The following is a 17,283-nucleotide window of genomic DNA, read 5'->3' on the forward strand; positions in this document are numbered from 1 at the left end:
GTCCCCGACCTCTTGGCACTGCTCTCTGGAGACTTTGGAGTTGGATTTCTATCGCTCCGATAGGACCAGGAGCAGGAGGTCCAGATCCCACCATGACCACCAGCCCTACCCGGCACTGTGGCCTCCACAGTAGCAGCCTTACACTCAGGGTCTCCAAAAGGGCCACTGCATTGATCACCAGAGCCAGGGACAGGACCGCGGCCCAAGGTCCAGGTCGGTGTTCGTGTCTTTGGTATCCTTCATCCCCCCGCAGGCACCGCCAGCACTGCTGGCAGCGGCACTGCCAACAGAAGCGCCACCAACACAGTGGTTGTCCACTACAGCTCCAGCACTGACCCTCCCATCAGTGGCACCACTTGCAGCTACAGCATCGATACCACCGGCGTTGAGGATATCGGCACTGCCGGAGCCAACAATTTCGGCACCGCCTGCCTCGGCACAAGTATTTCCAACCCCAGGAGCCTAGGCATCACAAGCTTCGGAATACCACGTGCTGCAAGACCCATGGGGCGCTGAAGGGAGTGAGCAGGGCCCGCTTCCAGGCCTCTCCTTCTCATCCTCCCCAGATGAAGTTGTGGCTAGGGACGTCAACGGCCCCAGCTCTGGAGGATAACAGGGTATTCCAGCAGCTCTTACGTCGCGCTGCCCAGAACCTGGGTATACAGGTGGAGGAAGTCGTGGAGAAATCCAACCCTGTCATCGACACGTCGCACCCTCCTGTCCCTCTCGTATCGCCTGGCCCTTAATAAGGATGATTACAGAGACAACAAAAACTCTATGGCAGGCCCCTGCCTCTCTGGCCTCTACAGCCAACAGGAAAGAGAGGCGGTACCTTGTCCATTCTAAGGGATATAAACATTTATACACCTACTGAACCCCCGACTCCCTGGTCGTTGACGTCACCAATTAGCGAGAGCGCCAGGGCTACCAGGGACCCTCCCCTAAGAACAGGGAAGCAAAGAGACTTGACCTTTTTGGCTTGAAGGTTTATTCCACTGGGGAACTACAGCTCCACATTGCAAATCAACAGACCATCGTGAGCAGATGAGGTAGACTGTAAAGAAATAAGAAGTGATGGAATGGATAAGACAGTCTGTCTGGGCAAAAATTACATTGGGGAAGAAAGCTACTAGAGCAGGGGTCGGCAACCTTTCAGAAGTGGTGTGCCGAGTATTCATTTATTCACTCTAATTTAAGGTTTCGTGTGCCGGTAATACATTTTAACGTTTTTAGAAGGTCTCTTTCTATAAGTCTATATTATATAACTAAACTATTGTATGTAAAGTAAACAAGGTTTTCAAAATGTTTAAGAAGCATCATTTAAAATTAAATTAAAATGCTGATCTTACGCCACCAGCCTGCTCAGCTCGCTGCCAGCCTGGGGTTCTGTTCACCTAGGCCGGCAGAGGGCTGATCAGGGCCTGCGGCCGGGACCCCAGACCCTGGGGGAGGAGGGGTTGTTTCAGGGGTCGGTGCAGGGCAGAAGGCTGGGGTGTGGGTGGGTGGGGGGGTTCAGAGATCAGGGCAGAGGGCTGGGGGCTGTCCTGATCAAGTCAGGCAAGTTCTCCTTGGCAGTAGAAAGCCCTCCACAAGGGCGACGTACCTTGCCAAGTGAAAGAGATTCTCCATCCGCTCGTAGCAGCACCATCAGTCTCTGATGCTCGTCTCAGTGCCATTTATACTGGACTACCTCCTCCATCTTAAGCAACAGGCACTGTCCATGTCATTGATAAGGGTTCACTTGGCCGCCATCTCCGCCTTCCATCTGGGCACAGACGGCTACTCAGTCTTTGCAAACCTGATGGTCAGCTGTTTCCTTAAAAGTCTCAACAGACTATACCCGTAAGTACAACAGCCTATCCCAGCTTGGAACCTTAATCTAGTCCTTTCCAGACTTATGGGTCCACCATGTGAGCCACTGGCGACATGCTCCCTGCTTTATCTCTCATACAAGGTGGCGTTTCTGGTGGCGATAACCTCAGCTAGGAGAGTGTTGGAGCTCAGGGCCCTTACATCAGAGCCCCCTTACACTGTATTCCATAAGGATAAGGTTCAGCTCAGACCTCACCCAGCTTTTTTCCCTAAGGTTGTTTCCCAGTTTCACATCAACCAGGACATCTTCCTTTCAGTATTCTGTCCTAAGCTGCATTCCAGCAGCAGGTAGCAGAGGCTTCACTCATTGGATGTCTGCAGGGTGCTAGCCTTCTATATTGAGAGAACGAAGCTGTTCCGAAAGTCCGTCCAGTTATTCGTGGCGATGGCCAATAGAATGAAAGGCCTCCCTGTCTCATTGCAATGTATCTTGTCGTGGATCGTGTCATGCATTAGGGAGTGTTACAGCTTGGCGAAGGTGCCCGCTCCGCCAATCACTGCACACTCCACCAGAGCTCAGGCCTCCTCAGCAGCATTCCTGGCACAGGTCTCCACACAGGAAATCTGCAGGGCAGCAACGTGGTCCTCCATACACACTTTCACCACCACTCTGCGATCACTCAACAGGCCAGAGACGACACGGCCTTCGGAAGAGCTGTGCTCCAATCAGTTGATGGCTCCAACCCCACCTCCTGAACTTTGACTTGTGAATCACCTGATTGGAATGGACATGAACAAGCACTCGAAGAAGAAAAAACGGTTACCTTCTCGTAACTGTTCTTCGAGATGTGGTGTTCATGTCCATTCCAATACCCACCCTCCTACCCCTCTGTCGGCGCAGCTGGCAAGAAGGAACTGTGGAGATGGGGGGGTCGGCAGGGCCCTATATTGGGTGCCATGAAGACGCAACTCCAGGGGGCGCCCAGGCCAACTCTATGGACACTGCTAAGAGAAAAATCTTCCGGCTGGCATGCACACGGCGCACACACACCTGATTGAAATGGACATGAACAACACATCTTGAAGAACAACAATTACAAGAAGGTGAGTAACCATTTTTTGTGGGGAACAATCCTGCACTGACTTCTAAATTAGGTGAATGGACTAGTTGTGATCAAAGAAGTCTTTTCCATTTCTGATTTCTGTGCAAATGGGTTAGGAATATAGAACTGAAGTCTTGGACTATTAAGAGAATCTGGAAACTGAAGCCTAATTTAAAAGTGCCTTTAAAAGAAAGGGGTGGTTGAAACATAAAAGAAGTGTAGGAGAGGAAACAAATTGAATCTTCCCCCCTCATTACTTCCAACTGCACTAATTGTTTAAAAGCATTTCTGGATTGGAAATCAGTAGGTGATACCCTCCTCCAAGTTGTTGAGGTTTAGGGAATTTGCCATGCTCCACATGTGAAAGAAGGGGAGTCTCATGCATTATTCAAACCACATGAACCTTTTCTTCAGTCTGTCTCATGCATTTTATAATGAGATGAAATAGAAATCTTACTCTCTGTCTTAGACAACAGAATCCGAAGCAGTGTGTTCAGATTGAGATGGCAGGATAAAAGAGTGAAGCACAGGTAGGCAGATCAGAGGAAGGCAGTGAGGGATGAGAAAGGGAGGCGATGTCATAAAATAAAATGGGGGCGGGGGAGAGAGAATGGAAGCCAGGAAGAAGAATCAGAATGGAAAAAGTCACAATTGTTTATTATAAACAGATTTTTGATTTCTCCAACTCTCCAATCCCAGTGACAACTCAGGAATAGAAAGCTCCAGTCAAAAACTACATCCCAAAGGCAGCTGTTCCAGTCCTTACATTTTTCCAGCAGAAGGTGCTGTAGAAAGCTTACAGCTACTCCAGTTCCAGTCTCTACATCTGTATTTTCACAAATAAAAAAGGTGTGTTTTTTTACAAATTATCTATCTCTGATGTTAAAGACACCTTTTTTTACTGGTGAAGACGCAGTCTAGAGATGCAGTAAGTAATGGTGAAGTATTGCTGTCTGTGGAGAGTTCACAAATCTACCAGTCCCGGTTTCTCCATACTAGATGAACTTTAGGGTATGCTAAGGGAATTATGAATTGGGGGAACTTTAACCTGCTTTAGGTTTAACGTCTTCCAGGGCTGTTCTGCAAGAGCTGGTTAGTTTATTGCTCTGAGACTGTAGATTTTCACTCACCTCTTTTTCAATAAGGCACTAAAATCCAGCTCTGCACCATCTTCATGTCCCTCTGCACTATATAGTAATAGAAAAATATAATAGTGTCACAAGGAGATGGGGGGGGGGGAATGAATTGTCCAGAATTTTCTCATAAGCATAAGATGTACCATTGGAAGGGAAGTAGGAGACTCTAGAATGTTCATTGGTATTGCAGCCATTTTCTTTTAGAAATCTAGAGATTTTCTCTCTTCCTATTTGTTGGCCTTTATATAGATTTAAGAAGTGCACTTACTGAGCCTGAATTTCTCCTGCTCGGCTTATAGAGGAAATCATACACTGTGACTAATTTAGTGGCAAATACTAATCTAGAATATAGTTGTAATCCCCCTTTTCCTGAATTAAAAGAAAAGATTTCACACATATAATCAGTAGACCAATAAACACATTTCCCACATGCCCCAGGAAATTTGTGGAACATGGCAGGGATCTTCCTTTAGAATTATAAGTGCTTTCTGGGGACTATAGATGTGGGGATGTGGAAACTGTTTTATGAGTTGGGACAGCATTAAAACAACAATATCTTATGTATTTTTTTTAATATGGCCCTCAAGTGACATCCTGTGTTGCATACATTATTGCTTTAAGAATACAGGAATTGCCATTATTGAATCAGACTTTTGGTCCATGTTGCCCATTATTCTGTCTCCAATATTTGCCAGCACTGATTGCTTAAGAGGAAGTAATCTTGCTGAATGCCAGTAGACACTAGGCCAGAGAAACTTAAGGTGTCAGGAGCAAATGCAAGAAACCGCCTCAACAGATTGAAACTTAGTAAACAATTCTGTTGATAAAGAGGGAATAGAATCCAGCTCCCACCTTCGGAGTTGCATTGACACTGCAAGGTTAATTGGAGTCAACAGCAGTAAAAACTTATTTTAATCCGATGTGATTCTTAACATGCATTGGGGAAAGATCTTTTGATTACAAAAGTGCCATTTTTACATAGAACAACACTGCAAGGGTTAATTTTCCCTATGTGGTGCCTAGACACTTTAGTATGTTGATGGATGTATTGATTGATAAGAACAACTTGAATGGCAGAGGGCTTTAGTCATAGATAAAGTCACTAATGTTAGGCCAGATTTCAAAATAGCTCAAGGCTAGATTTTCAAATGGTCAGCATCCACAATTCAGGTAGATTTTTCTAAAGAATTGAGCATCTAGCAGCTCCTATTCTGACACTAATGACCAGATTTTTCTAAAGATCCCGGCACCCAACATGTTAAGCTCTTTGAAAATCCTGGCTACCTATTTTGAAAAACTGGCCACTTTTTTCTGGTGCCTAAATGGGAGCTGAGCTTTGTGGGTGCTGAGCTCTTCTGAAACTTCTTTAACCTCTGAAACGCAATGAAAGAGTTATACATTTGTAAAATAGGACATCTGAAAACACTAGAAACAGAGGGGGATGGGATAGCACACAGGTGTATTTTCATATCCAAGTGAGAATTTGTGTGGGAACAGTGAGGGAGGTGTAATCAGGATGTGTGTATGATAGAAGGGCAGACGTGTATTCAGTTTGAGATTTTTCAGAGCCACAATTCTAAGAGGGTGCCATATGTCCAGCATGTACCCTTCCTGTAAATGAATCTCTCTCACTGAAGCATCAAAGTTCTCTACTCGTCTCATTGCTTTATGCTTGTCTCACATTATCATTGTTTTTGTTTTCTAGTCACGAATAAAAGCGAAGTATATTTATTTTATTTATTTATTGTAATGAATTCAGATGTTCAAATTTAAATCTGCAGCAAGTTCTGATTCTCTTTACTGGTCAGAGAGAGAGAGAGTTCATTGAGGCTTGGGTCTGACTGCTGGCAGAAACCTGGGCTACCTGTGACAAGTTGCAGGCATCCGTCTTCCTCCTCCCACCAGGCTCCTGAGCGAGAGTCACAAAAACAGCATTTTAGATTTATGCACTTCAGTTTAATCTCTGCTGCCTTCTCATAGAACAACCTAAGATCCTCAAACTCCAAGCTCCACTGGCAAGTATGGAGTAGTTTTAGAACTGCTCTGTCCCAAAGGAGCCTTTTCCATTCCAAAGGGAGAATTACTACTGCCTAGTCCATGCAGCTGCATGGTGGGGTCAGACATTCTAACCCTTCTGTAAATTCACAGCTTGTCGTAAGGAATGTCTTGAGTCATCTACAAGTTTTTGCTTTGCTGTCCAAATACCTCCCTTCAGTTTCATAGAGACAAATGAATCCTAAATATCCTGCCAATCAAATGGGCAGGGCGATCTTGGGCCTTCCTTGAGTTATAATCAAACTCTGCAAAAAGGTGTTGTGTAATGCAGTGTCTCTGTGTCTTGCGTTCTGCTGGACAGTAAAGGCAGTAAATGAAAATCTGGTGCAGTCGCTTCACAGAGACTTCCTAATACAGTTTAGTAAAAGAGGAAGGAATCTTCAGTCTTCAGCTCTGACTCACAGATGGAGCAAAGATAAATATGGTTATTTGTTTTGTGACAGGGGTTTTGATGGGAAGGAGTTATGCTTCCTCCATGCTGACCTAAAAGTCCCTGAATCCAAAAGATTTGTTACAATTTTACACCCACATTGCACTCACTAGCACTAGATTTGTTGCTTTTGTTATCCTGCTAGCAGAAAGAGGAACTGTTGAATGCTAAATAAAGGACAACAAAGGCTTGGCCATGTAGAGTTATGTTCAAGTGGAATCAGCCTGTATCACAGTAGGACTGACCAGCTGAACACATGGATTCCATAATGACTGTTTAGTTAAAGTCTGCAAGACTTTTCTTGGTTCCTTGTGATAGAGTTGAGTGTAAAAGACAGATCTCATATAATAACTTGTGGAAAAGCACAAGCAACTGACTGTACTGGATTTTCTCCTGTACTAGGAAAATTGGTTCAGGTGAAATAAGTGCTGGAGTGATAAATTTCATTGTAGCTGCTATTGGGAGCACAGTAAATATCATGTTAAAATTCTTTAAGGGATAGCACATTGTGACAGTGTACCCCATAAGATTTTATGGGGGGAGGTGCTTATAAATGTATGTATGACATAACTGGAATATGTTTTGTGCTGCCTGTGCCATGTAATATCTCCGTAAAAGTTATGGTCTACTATATCTATTCATCCTATTTGTACATGTATATCATTTTCTACTTGAGGTTAAGAATATGGGCTATACGCTGGCTTGGTTTCTAAGTAAGCTTTGTGAGGCATTTAGTTAGCTTCTTTAGGAAGGAATTCGCCAGATTAAGTACCTGATCAGGAAACACTTGGGGAACAATACATCTTGGAATGCTCCAATCCACATAAGAAGTCTTCCTGGAGACATGCAAGATACCATGTGGACAATGGCTTCGGCCTGTAAAGGCTGAGTCATGCAGGGACATGTGACTTGCCCAGGTGACTCCAGAACTCCATTTTGGAGCTGGACTTTGCATAGGAGGGAGGAGGGGGGTCTCCACCCACAAGAGAGAGTCTATTTAAACCTGTGGGAGACCGCTCCATTTTGTCTTCAGCTGGCTAAAGAAGGAGCCTCTCCACCCCCCCAGGATCCTTGAAGGAAACTGAAACAAAGGACAGTAACTACAGGGGTTGTGAGTGATTGCTGGACCCAGGCTAAAAAGAGATTAGCCTGTAAAAGGGAGCATTCTGGAACTGGTGAGGAACTTATCTGTATCTAGTTTGATTAGGCATAGTTTTGCGCACTTTATTTTATTTTGCTTGGTGACTTACTTTGTTCTGTCTGTTACTACTTGGAACCACTTAAATCCTACTTTCTGTATTTAATAAAATCACTTTTTATTTAGTAATTTACTCAGAGTATGTATTAATACCTGGGGGAGCAAACAACTGTGCATATCTCTCTATCAGTGTTATAGAGGGCGAACAATTTATGAGTTTGCCCTGCATAAGCTTTATGCAGGGTAAAATGGATTTATCTGGGTTTAGACCCCATTGGGAGTTGGGCATCTGAGTGCTAAAGACAAGCACACTACTGTGAGCTGTTTTCAGGTAAACTTGCAGCTTTGGGACAAGTGATTCAGACCCTGGGTCTGTGTCTGGAGCCAGACGGGAGTGTCTGCCTCAGCAAGACAGGGTGCTGGAGTCCTAAGCTGGCAGGGAAAACAGAAGCAGAGGTAGTCTTTGCACATCGGGTGGCAGCTCCCATGGGGTTTCTGTGATCCAACCCGTCACACACATATTGCCCTGGTGGACTGTACTTGTTACAGCTGAGGGCTGTTGGAATGTTTTTTTATTGATAACTTAGGGAAAAAACACTGATTTACACACAAGATAAATGAATTTTCAGTAATGAATATAGTTGCAAGTTACTTCCTAAACTTTACCAAAAATCTGTAACAGCTCTTTCAATTTAACCAATAGAGGTCAGGGCAGCTCTATTAAGAGTTCCTAGGTCAATTGAGAATTTATTGCAGATCTGGGAAGAGTGGCCTTTCTCAACACCTATGTAATGTCCTGGGGCTAGGGTTGCCAACTTTCTAATTACAGAAAACTAAACACTCTTGCCCTGCCCCTTCTCCAAGGCCGCAGCTCACTCTATTTCCCCTCCCTCAGTCACTCGCTCTCCCCCATCCTTGCTCACTCACTCATTTTCACCAAGCTGGGGCAGGGGGTTGGGGTGTGGGAAAGGGTGAGGGCGCTGGGGTGGGGCTGGGGATGAGGGGTTTGGGGTGAGGGAAGAGGCTCCAGGCTGGGACTGAGGGGTTTGGAGTGTGGGAGGGGGTTCTGAGCTGGGGCATGGGAGGGGGTTTGGGGTGCAGGCTCCAGGCACAGCTGACCTCAAGCTGCTCCTGGGAAGTGGCAACATGTCCCTCCAGCTCCTAGGCAGAGGGGTGACCAAGGGGCTCAGCACGCTGCCGCAGACGTCACTCCCACAGCTCCCATTGGCTGCAAACTGCAGCCAGTGGGAGCTGCGGAGCCAGCACTTGGGGTGGCGCCTGCGGTTGGGGGCAGTGCGCGGAGCCAGCTGCTTCCCGAGAGCTGGGCACGGAGCCTGCCTGCCCCGTGGGCGCTGCGCCCAACCAGACTTCTGGCGGCCTGGACGCCTGGCAACCCTACCTGTGGCTCTTAATAGTCTAGGAGGTGTGTGTGTATATATATATACCTGACCATTCACACATACATTCAAAATCTCATTGATTGCACTTCAATCGAGAAATAAAATTACAAAACATTACAGTATGGTTATATTTAATTTTATTAATCAGCTATATACTGTTTATAGTGTTTATGTCCAAACTCTTGATCCCTGTCTAGTGCAAGAGTGTCTTAAGACACAAGTAGTTCCTCAGGCTCATCTAAACCATTTTGGAAAGCATTGCTTGGTCCAAGCCATACAGCCTGGGAACACCACAGGATCATTAGCTCCCCTTTTGATTTGTACCTGAAATGCTCTTTTCACACTGTAGAAAAAATTAGTGCAATTCTTAGAAAAACTGTTATCTCTGAAATAATTGAAGATCGCGATTGTTGTTGCATAGTAAGGAGCCAACCTCTTTTAGATGATGTCTAGGAGTCAAGGGTGGCATTTTAGCCTTAGAAACATTTACAATATAGACTTATAAAGATATATGTAATAATAGCTATTTGTACAACAGTTTTCCTCATACATGATCTTGTCTAGGAAGGTAATGAATTCCAGATGGAAGCACAAGCTTCCTACTCACGTTCGGCGGAAGGCAGTGCGGATATCCATGTCTCCTGTTGCTGGTGCTTCTGATATGGCATACAACAGAAAAGGAGGGTGAGGAAAACAGTTGAGTGTTCTTGAAAAAGAGACAGCACCACTACAAAAATTTTTCCTTTCAAGCTATTTTTGTTTCAAAGATCTTATATTTTAACTATGATTAATCACTTAGTGAATGGTGGCCATGATTAGTGCAAGTAACTGTCTGGGGTTCTATCCCAAGGTTCACATTAATTTGTAGTTTGACAGTGGGAAAGTCACATTGTCTTCTGTAAAATCTGGTCTGAATATTGACATCATGAATGCATTGAAATCCTCAGTTGAAAGGAGCTAGAGACGGTCCAAATGGTAATATTACCATTAATGAACTATAATCGATCTGTAGAGGCAGAAGATAAATTCCCTTGATTAACAGAAGCATGGAGAGGTTTCCAGCTGTGAAGCTGCTTATAAAATGTTTGATTAATCTTCAATTTAAAACAGCTTCTGTTGGCATAGCCTAGGATGGAGAGCCTCCAGTGACTGAAAGTCAACCTATGCCCTATACCAGGGGTCGGCAACCTACGTCACGCGTGCCAATTTTGAGTGGCACGCAGCTCCCTGCCGCGGTCCCGACCCCCAGCCTCACTCAGCCTCCCCACCCACCGCTCTCCCCTGCGGGGGCAGGAGGCAGAAGCTTGGTTCTGCAGCAGCCAAGCTTCCCCCCTACCCCTCTTCTTCCCCCCTTCTTTCCTGCCCCTCCTCCTCTCCGTCCTTGCGCCCATCAGCTGATGGCCCTAGCGAGGGAGGGGGAAGAGCAGCCGCATGCACACAGCTCCGTAGGGGTCGCAGAGAGAGGTAGGGACGGAGCCTGGGGGAAGGGAGTGGAACAGGGCATATCCCTTCCAGCCCCCTGCCCTGAGCTGCTCAGGGCAGGGGGCTGGGAGCACCCCCACAAGCCGAGCACCCCAGCCTTCTGCCCTGCACCCCCCACCCCTCTGCCCTGAACTCCCCCACCCCAACACACACCCATCCCTCTGCCCTGCACCCCCACAGCCCCATCCCTCTGCCCTGCACCCCCCCACACTCAGCCTTCTGCCCTGCACCCCCATACTCTCAGCTGTCTGCCCTGAACCCCCCACACCCCAATACACACCCAGCCTTCTGCCCTGCACCCCCCCCAGCCCTCTGCCCTGACCCCTGAAACACCCCCCCCCCCCAGGTCTGGGGTCCAGGCCGCAGGCCCTGATCAGCCCTCTGCCAGCCTAGCTGAACAGAACCCCAGGCTGGCAACGAGCTGAGCAGGCTGGCAACGAGCTGAGCAGGCTGGTAGCGTAAGATCAGCATTTTAATTTAATTTTAAATGATGTTTCGTAAACATTTTGAAAACCTTGTTTACTTTACATACAATAGTTTAGTTATATAATATAGACTTTTAGAAAGAGACCTTCTAAAAACGTTAAAATGCATTACCGGCACGCAAAACCTTAAATTAGAGTGAATAAATGAAGACTCGGCACACCACTTCTGAAAGGTTGCCGACCCCTGCCCTATACCTTCCTGCGGTGACAGGAAGAAGCCCAGTGAGAGCAGGGTCTCCTAGTGAAGTAGGGTTGGAGCACCCACCCGGAAAAACAAAAGTCAGTGCTTGTACTGTGAGGCTCCTATGGAGCCCCAGTCACAAATTAAAACTATCACTCCTCAACACAACCCGTGAGGAAGGAGAGTGGTGCAAATACTGCACCAGCAAGGGTGAATCATGCTCCCACTGTCTTAGCCAAATCCCTGGTGACCTATTCTACACTGGAGGTAAATAGATGGTTAAATGTACTTCCCTTTTAATCACTGGTCAGTTTTTACAATACAGCTGTCCTCAGGCACACGAGAGCAACTGTTTAGAGTAAATCCCTTGCTAAAACTAGTCAACTATGCTTGTTGCAATTTTATACTGCCAGAAACTCCTGCAGTGCTTGAATTTGGCAGGAGGAAAGGAAGTAATGTGTTAGCTTTCTGAACTTTTCCAAGATTTTTTTCCTTTTCTTTTTTTTTTTTTTTTCAAATGTCCATGTTCAAATACAGAGCCTTTGGCAACCTAGGACTAGAGTTAATTCTCAGACTTTTATTTTTAAATTTTACTGAATTAGTGCTCATGGAAGTGTGGGACTGAAGTCCGGATAAAGCCAAGAATAATATAGGCTAATTCTCCTTTTGCTTCATGTTGTTGTTTCAGTGCATCTCAATTCTGGCTTGAATTACATACTACTTTTCTTTCTAGAGGCCATCTCCCTCCCCCATAGTCCTGCCAATGCATCTCAGTCCACATCTGTTGCACTCCTGCTATTCTAGTTTTGGGCCTACATATAGCTCTGCCAGTTCCTCTCAAACTGACCTACACCCTCTTCTGGTGGCCACTGTTTATTGGGGAGAGAGGTTACTCTGTACACAGGGAGGACAGAGTGAGGATAAGATAGAGCTTAACTTAGCACAGGGGTGAAAGTAACATTAAACTCTTTCTGGTACAGGGGCCTGGCTCTGGGCCCCTGGAAGGGGCGGGGCTGGGGGGTCAGCCTCCCCCAACCAGCCCATCCAACCTGCCTGGCCTGTGCCGCCCGGTGCTCCGGCAGCCATTTAAAGGGCCTGGGGCTCCGATTGCTGCCACAGAAGCAGCGGCCGGGAGCCCCAGGGCCTTTTAAATCCCCGGCCCTGGGGCAGCTGCCCCTTTTGCCCCCACCCCCCTGTTGGCAGCCGTGGGGGTGGGGAAGGGGCAATGACATTAAAGCACTGCCATGGCACCGCTTTAAGCAGGGTCCTTTGCCGCGGTAGCGTTTTAACGTCAGCTGCGTATGGGCTGGTACCGGCGGCCGCTTTTTTCCGGTATGCTGTACCGGCCCACTTTCACCCCTGACTTAGCAACACATTTCTGTAATGTTGAAAACATATAATCTTACCATGGACAATCAGGCTGAAGTTACAGCTATCGAATTTGTCCTTTGTAGACACCTCACATCTATACCCCCCTGCATAAGTCATTTTCGCTTGGATAATGTGCATTTCATAGATGTAAACCTAAAAAATAGATCAGCCCACAGAGCAAGGAAATTAGAAAATAAAAGGGTAAAAAATGCATAGAAACAAATGTAGCATACCAGAACATTAACAGTGATAGACAAAGGCGGGAATTCGTTAAAAACCCCACTTTGTTCCCTGTACGTGCAACTCTCTGTCTCACTTGTGACTGGGTGAGGAGTTGTCATAAAGGTAAAATTTCTCTAATCCACTTTGAACACTTAAAGGACATTATCTGCAGAGGTTTTCCAGGGGATAGGATGTTGATAGCAGCAAATCGTACTGTTGTACTAGTCTGTGATTGCATGCATGCAGACACCACACTCATCAGGTAAAGTAGCTGCATGCTTGTGGCCAAGGGGAACAGGTCCTCCATCTCCAAAAAATATAGGCCTCTATATACAGCTAATAGAGCAGTTCCATAAATTCAGCCTTCAGAAGGATTTGTGTTACTGATGGGCAAATCTATCATATTCCATCCAGTAGAGGGAAGTGGAGATGCATACACATAGCAAGTATATCACAAACCATAACACTAGCGTGATCCCTACAGGGAGAGAGAGTGACGCACTACAGGCTTCTTTGTGTTCCAGGTGTCTGTCTGTCTCTGGACTAGAGAATTCGTGTTATAGACTCATTTATGGTGGGAATGGATTTTTGTTGAGCAATTTATGATAATTTACCCACTGTAATAAAGCAGTCAATTTCAGCGCCAATGTATGAGTGGCTAGTGTCTCTGAATATTCCTGTAAGGATAATTATACAATAAGATAATGGAAAATTGCCATACTAGATGAGTCCAGTGGTCCATCTAACTCCGGATACTATCTCTGACAGTGACCAATACCAGCTGCCTGAGAGTCAGATGCAAGGAACCCTGCAGTAGGCTGTTACAGATTAACCTGTTGCAATGAGATGTTCAGCCCACACCACCCCTGAAGGGATTAAAGTGGCTCAGAAGGGGCTAATTAACTGGAAGGCTGCACCTGGGGGAGACTGAGGCTTGATTGACAAGCACTAATTGAAGATGGGGCCCATCTAGACAGGAGTAGGTGCGGCTTGTATAAAGCTGGGAGTGGAGAGCAGAAGAGGGCTGCACTGTGAAAGTCTGTAGTCACTCTCTGGGCCTAGTGAGGAGAGAAGAATGAAACCTGCGGGTAAGGGAGAGAAAACAGAAGCCCTGGGATCCTGACCCTTAGGGAAGTGGTTTACCCAAAGGGGTAGTGGAGAAGAAAGCCTGTAGATGGCAAAGTAGGAAGAAGCCCAGGGAAACATCAGCAGGCAAGGTCTGCACTGTTTGTAGGGTCCCTTGGCTGGAACCTGGAGTAGCAGGTGGGCCTGGGTTCCCCCACTGGGAAAGTGGCACAGTATTGAATGGGACGACAGCCTAGAATGGCACTTGGACACCTAGTCCAGTGAAACTTTTCTGGAAGGGGAAAACTGTATAATGACCTGGCTGGAGGGCCAAGCCACAAAGCGGAAGCACTGCGACTCCTGGAGAGGAAGAGGGGCCGTGATGTGAGCGAGTGACAAGGAGAGAGCACCCTGAGTTCAGAGAGCGAGAGACACCATGGAGTGAGTGAGTGACAGAAAGGTGTGTCAGTCCAGGCAGAGCTAATTCCCCAGATGCAGTCACATGTGGTTGCCCCAGCAGTGAGTTGAACCCTGTTATGTGTGCCCACAAGGAGCATTTATTTCTAATACAAATTAGTTAGAGGTTGACTTACACTCTGAAGAATTAAAGTTTAGATGCTTTCCAAACTTGTTTTTTAAAATCCTTACTATTGTCACGTTGGATGTTCTTGTTATTCAAATTGTTAAACTGACTTTTATCATAATTATGTGGGTTTTTTTACACATTTCTTTGTTTTCTCCGGCTGCATGCATTCCTATTCCGTAGTCACTGCTGAGTGAGTGTTCCTGTCCTCTTTCTGGTATGCCTTTGTGTATTCATACAATTACCAAACTTCCACTCAGACTCTTCTCCAGACTGAACATATGCTGAACCTTTCCTGAAAAATCTTTGTTCTCCAAATCTTTTATTTATCATGGAACTGAGGAGTGATAGTATCTACCTTGAGCCTCTACTTTTGTCTAGATCCTCTAACTATAGATCTGTATCCATACTTAGAAATACGGTACGGTGTGCCATTTTGGGCACCTTAGTACCAAAATATGTCACAACCAGGGAAGAGGTCTTTTCCCCCAGAACAAAGGTTAGTGGCTAGGAGAGAGAGATTGAGAGCTCTGCTTTGCTGGCTGTACCTTGTTGTTTCGGTCATAGCTGTCATGCAGCTGAAGATGTTTCCCCACTTTGCTTCCCAGGTCCATCCACTTTCCCTTGAACCATTTCACTGATGGTTTCTTCAGCATGCTAGCACCTGCCACTTTGCAAGTGAATGTGATGTTTCCACCTTGAAAGGGAGACAGGTTAAGATAAGGCTGTGAGTGATGTTTAGTATTTCTGTTAGATCGTTGCTATTGTGCTATATATAGAGAGACTAAGGTAGTCGCTTAGCAGCTTACAAAAATCAAGTCTTTTACTCACCGACAGTCACTTCTCCATCCTGAGGCCGTGTCACAAAGAGACCAACAGGGTCCAGAGGCAGCTCTGGCTGAGCCTCAGGAGCTGGAGCTGGAACTGAAACAAATATCTGGATTTATTAACTCTGTCCATTTCAGCCTCTAATCTATACAGTGAATCCTTTACATCATTTCAATGTTTCCCTCAATATTCTTCTCCACGCAGATATTTCCTATTTCTTCCATAGCTCCTTATTCCCACTTGGCTGGGGCTTATCACTTGTCTTCTTCCTCCTGGTCCTGTTTTCCCCCACCATCAATGTTGGGATCCCTTGTCCCTATTCTTTCTTTCAGTGGGTCAAGTAGGGCAGTGGTTCTCAACCAGGTGTACACAGAGGTCTTCGGGGGGGGGGGGGTACATCAACTCATTTAGATATTTAAAAAGCAGTAGCAAAGTCAGTACAAACTAAAATTTTATACAACCATGATTGATTAGCGATCCCTCGATTCAAGGATGATCTCTACCATTGTCTACCGTACAGATAATGACTAGTTTATACTGCTCTATATACCATACACTGAAATGTAAGTACAGTATTTATATTCCAATTGATTTATAATAATATGGTAAAAGTGAGAAAGTAAGCAATTTTTCAATAATAGTTGCTGCGACACTTTTGTATTTTTATGTCTGATTTTGTAAGCAAATAGTTTTTAAATTAGGTGAAACTTGGGGGTACACAAGACAAATCAGACTCCGTCTGGAAAGGTTGAGAGCCACTGGATTAGGGTTAGTCCTAGCATTTTTTTTTTTTAAACCTTCGGAACTCTTGCTGCATTCTGCTGGTTGTGTCTCTGCTGGTGTAGGTGACTCTGAGACCATTGGGGTACAAACAGCTTCAGTAGGAAGAACTGCCTCAGACTTTTCTGAAATGGAATGGAAAGCAAGGTTACAGAAAGCCATGTATTTCTGGGATATACTTGAGAGTTGTGCAAAGGAGCATCTCTTCAGTGAACCTTAGGAAATGCACAGGAAATTGGCTATTGTCTTGTAGAGCTTGGAAGGTGCACTGCCTTGGAAGGTACCAGCCTTATGAGGTTTCTAACCAGATAATAATAGCTTACCTTTGCCAAGCTTTGAGCTGGGATGGTTAAGAACCCTCTTCTCTCTCTCAATGGAGATGTTTGAATTTTTAAATGCCATAATTTTGACATATCAAATTTTAGATGTTTTGAAGAATTTTTCTACCTTTTGCTTCTGTGATGTACATAGAAACAGCAGTGATGAAAAAGTAACTTTTTTATTTATGAACTTTTAAAAACAATTTGCTGGTGTGTGAGATTCAGGCACCAGAGGGCAAATAAAAATAAACCTCACATTTATTATTATTAAAATCTCATTTTATGGGCCCAGCTCATGATTTCTGAATGCTTGACTTTGCAATTCTGAATAAGCTAAAGTGGTTTAGGAGATACCATACCTGGCTCTTTGACCTTGAGGTCAAATTTGACCTTGGAACTCCCTGCAATTACAGCATATGTTGCATCATCCTCTCTTCCAATGTTATTGATAGTGAGTGAATGCTTGTTCCCCTCAGCCTTGATGATATACTTCTCGTTTTCAAACATTTCTGCTCCAGCTCGCTGCCATTTTACCTTGATGCCAGTCTTTTCAGTCTCTGCTTCAAACACAGCTGTGTCTCCTTCCACTACCTCTGTTGTCTTTGGCTTCTTGGTGAAAGCAGAAGCTAAAAAGAGAGGGGGTTCACCTGTTTGTTTTCTTGTAGGCAGACTTTGTGTCTACAACAGCTTTTGTCTGCCTTCCCTCCCCCACAATCTACCTCCCATCTGCCTCTGCAAGATGTGAATATAACAGTTTCCACAACTGTGGAATGGTCAGACCAATTTAACAGGACTCTGCAAAGACTTCGCTTTAGATCTCAGTTAATTGATT

At 45.4% G+C, this 17,283-nt stretch overlaps 1 protein-coding gene and 1 long non-coding RNA gene across 2 annotated transcripts in view; one reads left to right on the top strand and one right to left on the bottom strand.

Moving 5' to 3' along the window:
- Window positions 1-17,283, top strand: part of LOC122173621 (uncharacterized) — a 133,463-nt gene that overhangs the window by 101,350 nt on the left and 14,830 nt on the right. The window lies entirely within an intron of this gene.
- The window catches only part of MYBPC3 (myosin binding protein C3), a 122,016-nt gene that overhangs the window by 87,278 nt on the left and 17,455 nt on the right, over window positions 1-17,283 (bottom strand). Inside the window, exons 2-10 of the mRNA XM_008162799.4 lie at window positions 16,811-17,077; window positions 16,149-16,256; window positions 15,355-15,447; window positions 15,072-15,220; window positions 12,689-12,806; window positions 9,742-9,790; window positions 5,916-5,960; window positions 4,046-4,102; window positions 3,373-3,375 (exon numbers count right to left, since the gene is read on the bottom strand). Of these exons, the coding sequence (XP_008161021.2) occupies window positions 3,373-3,375; window positions 4,046-4,102; window positions 5,916-5,960; window positions 9,742-9,790; window positions 12,689-12,806; window positions 15,072-15,220; window positions 15,355-15,447; window positions 16,149-16,256; window positions 16,811-17,077 (889 nt within the window). The remainder of the gene's footprint in view (window positions 1-3,372; window positions 3,376-4,045; window positions 4,103-5,915; window positions 5,961-9,741; window positions 9,791-12,688; window positions 12,807-15,071; window positions 15,221-15,354; window positions 15,448-16,148; window positions 16,257-16,810; window positions 17,078-17,283) is intronic.

The sequence above is a fragment of the Chrysemys picta genome, chromosome 4 (genome assembly GCF_011386835.1).
Source record: "Chrysemys picta bellii isolate R12L10 chromosome 4, ASM1138683v2, whole genome shotgun sequence".
Taxonomy (NCBI): domain Eukaryota; kingdom Metazoa; phylum Chordata; order Testudines; family Emydidae; genus Chrysemys; species Chrysemys picta.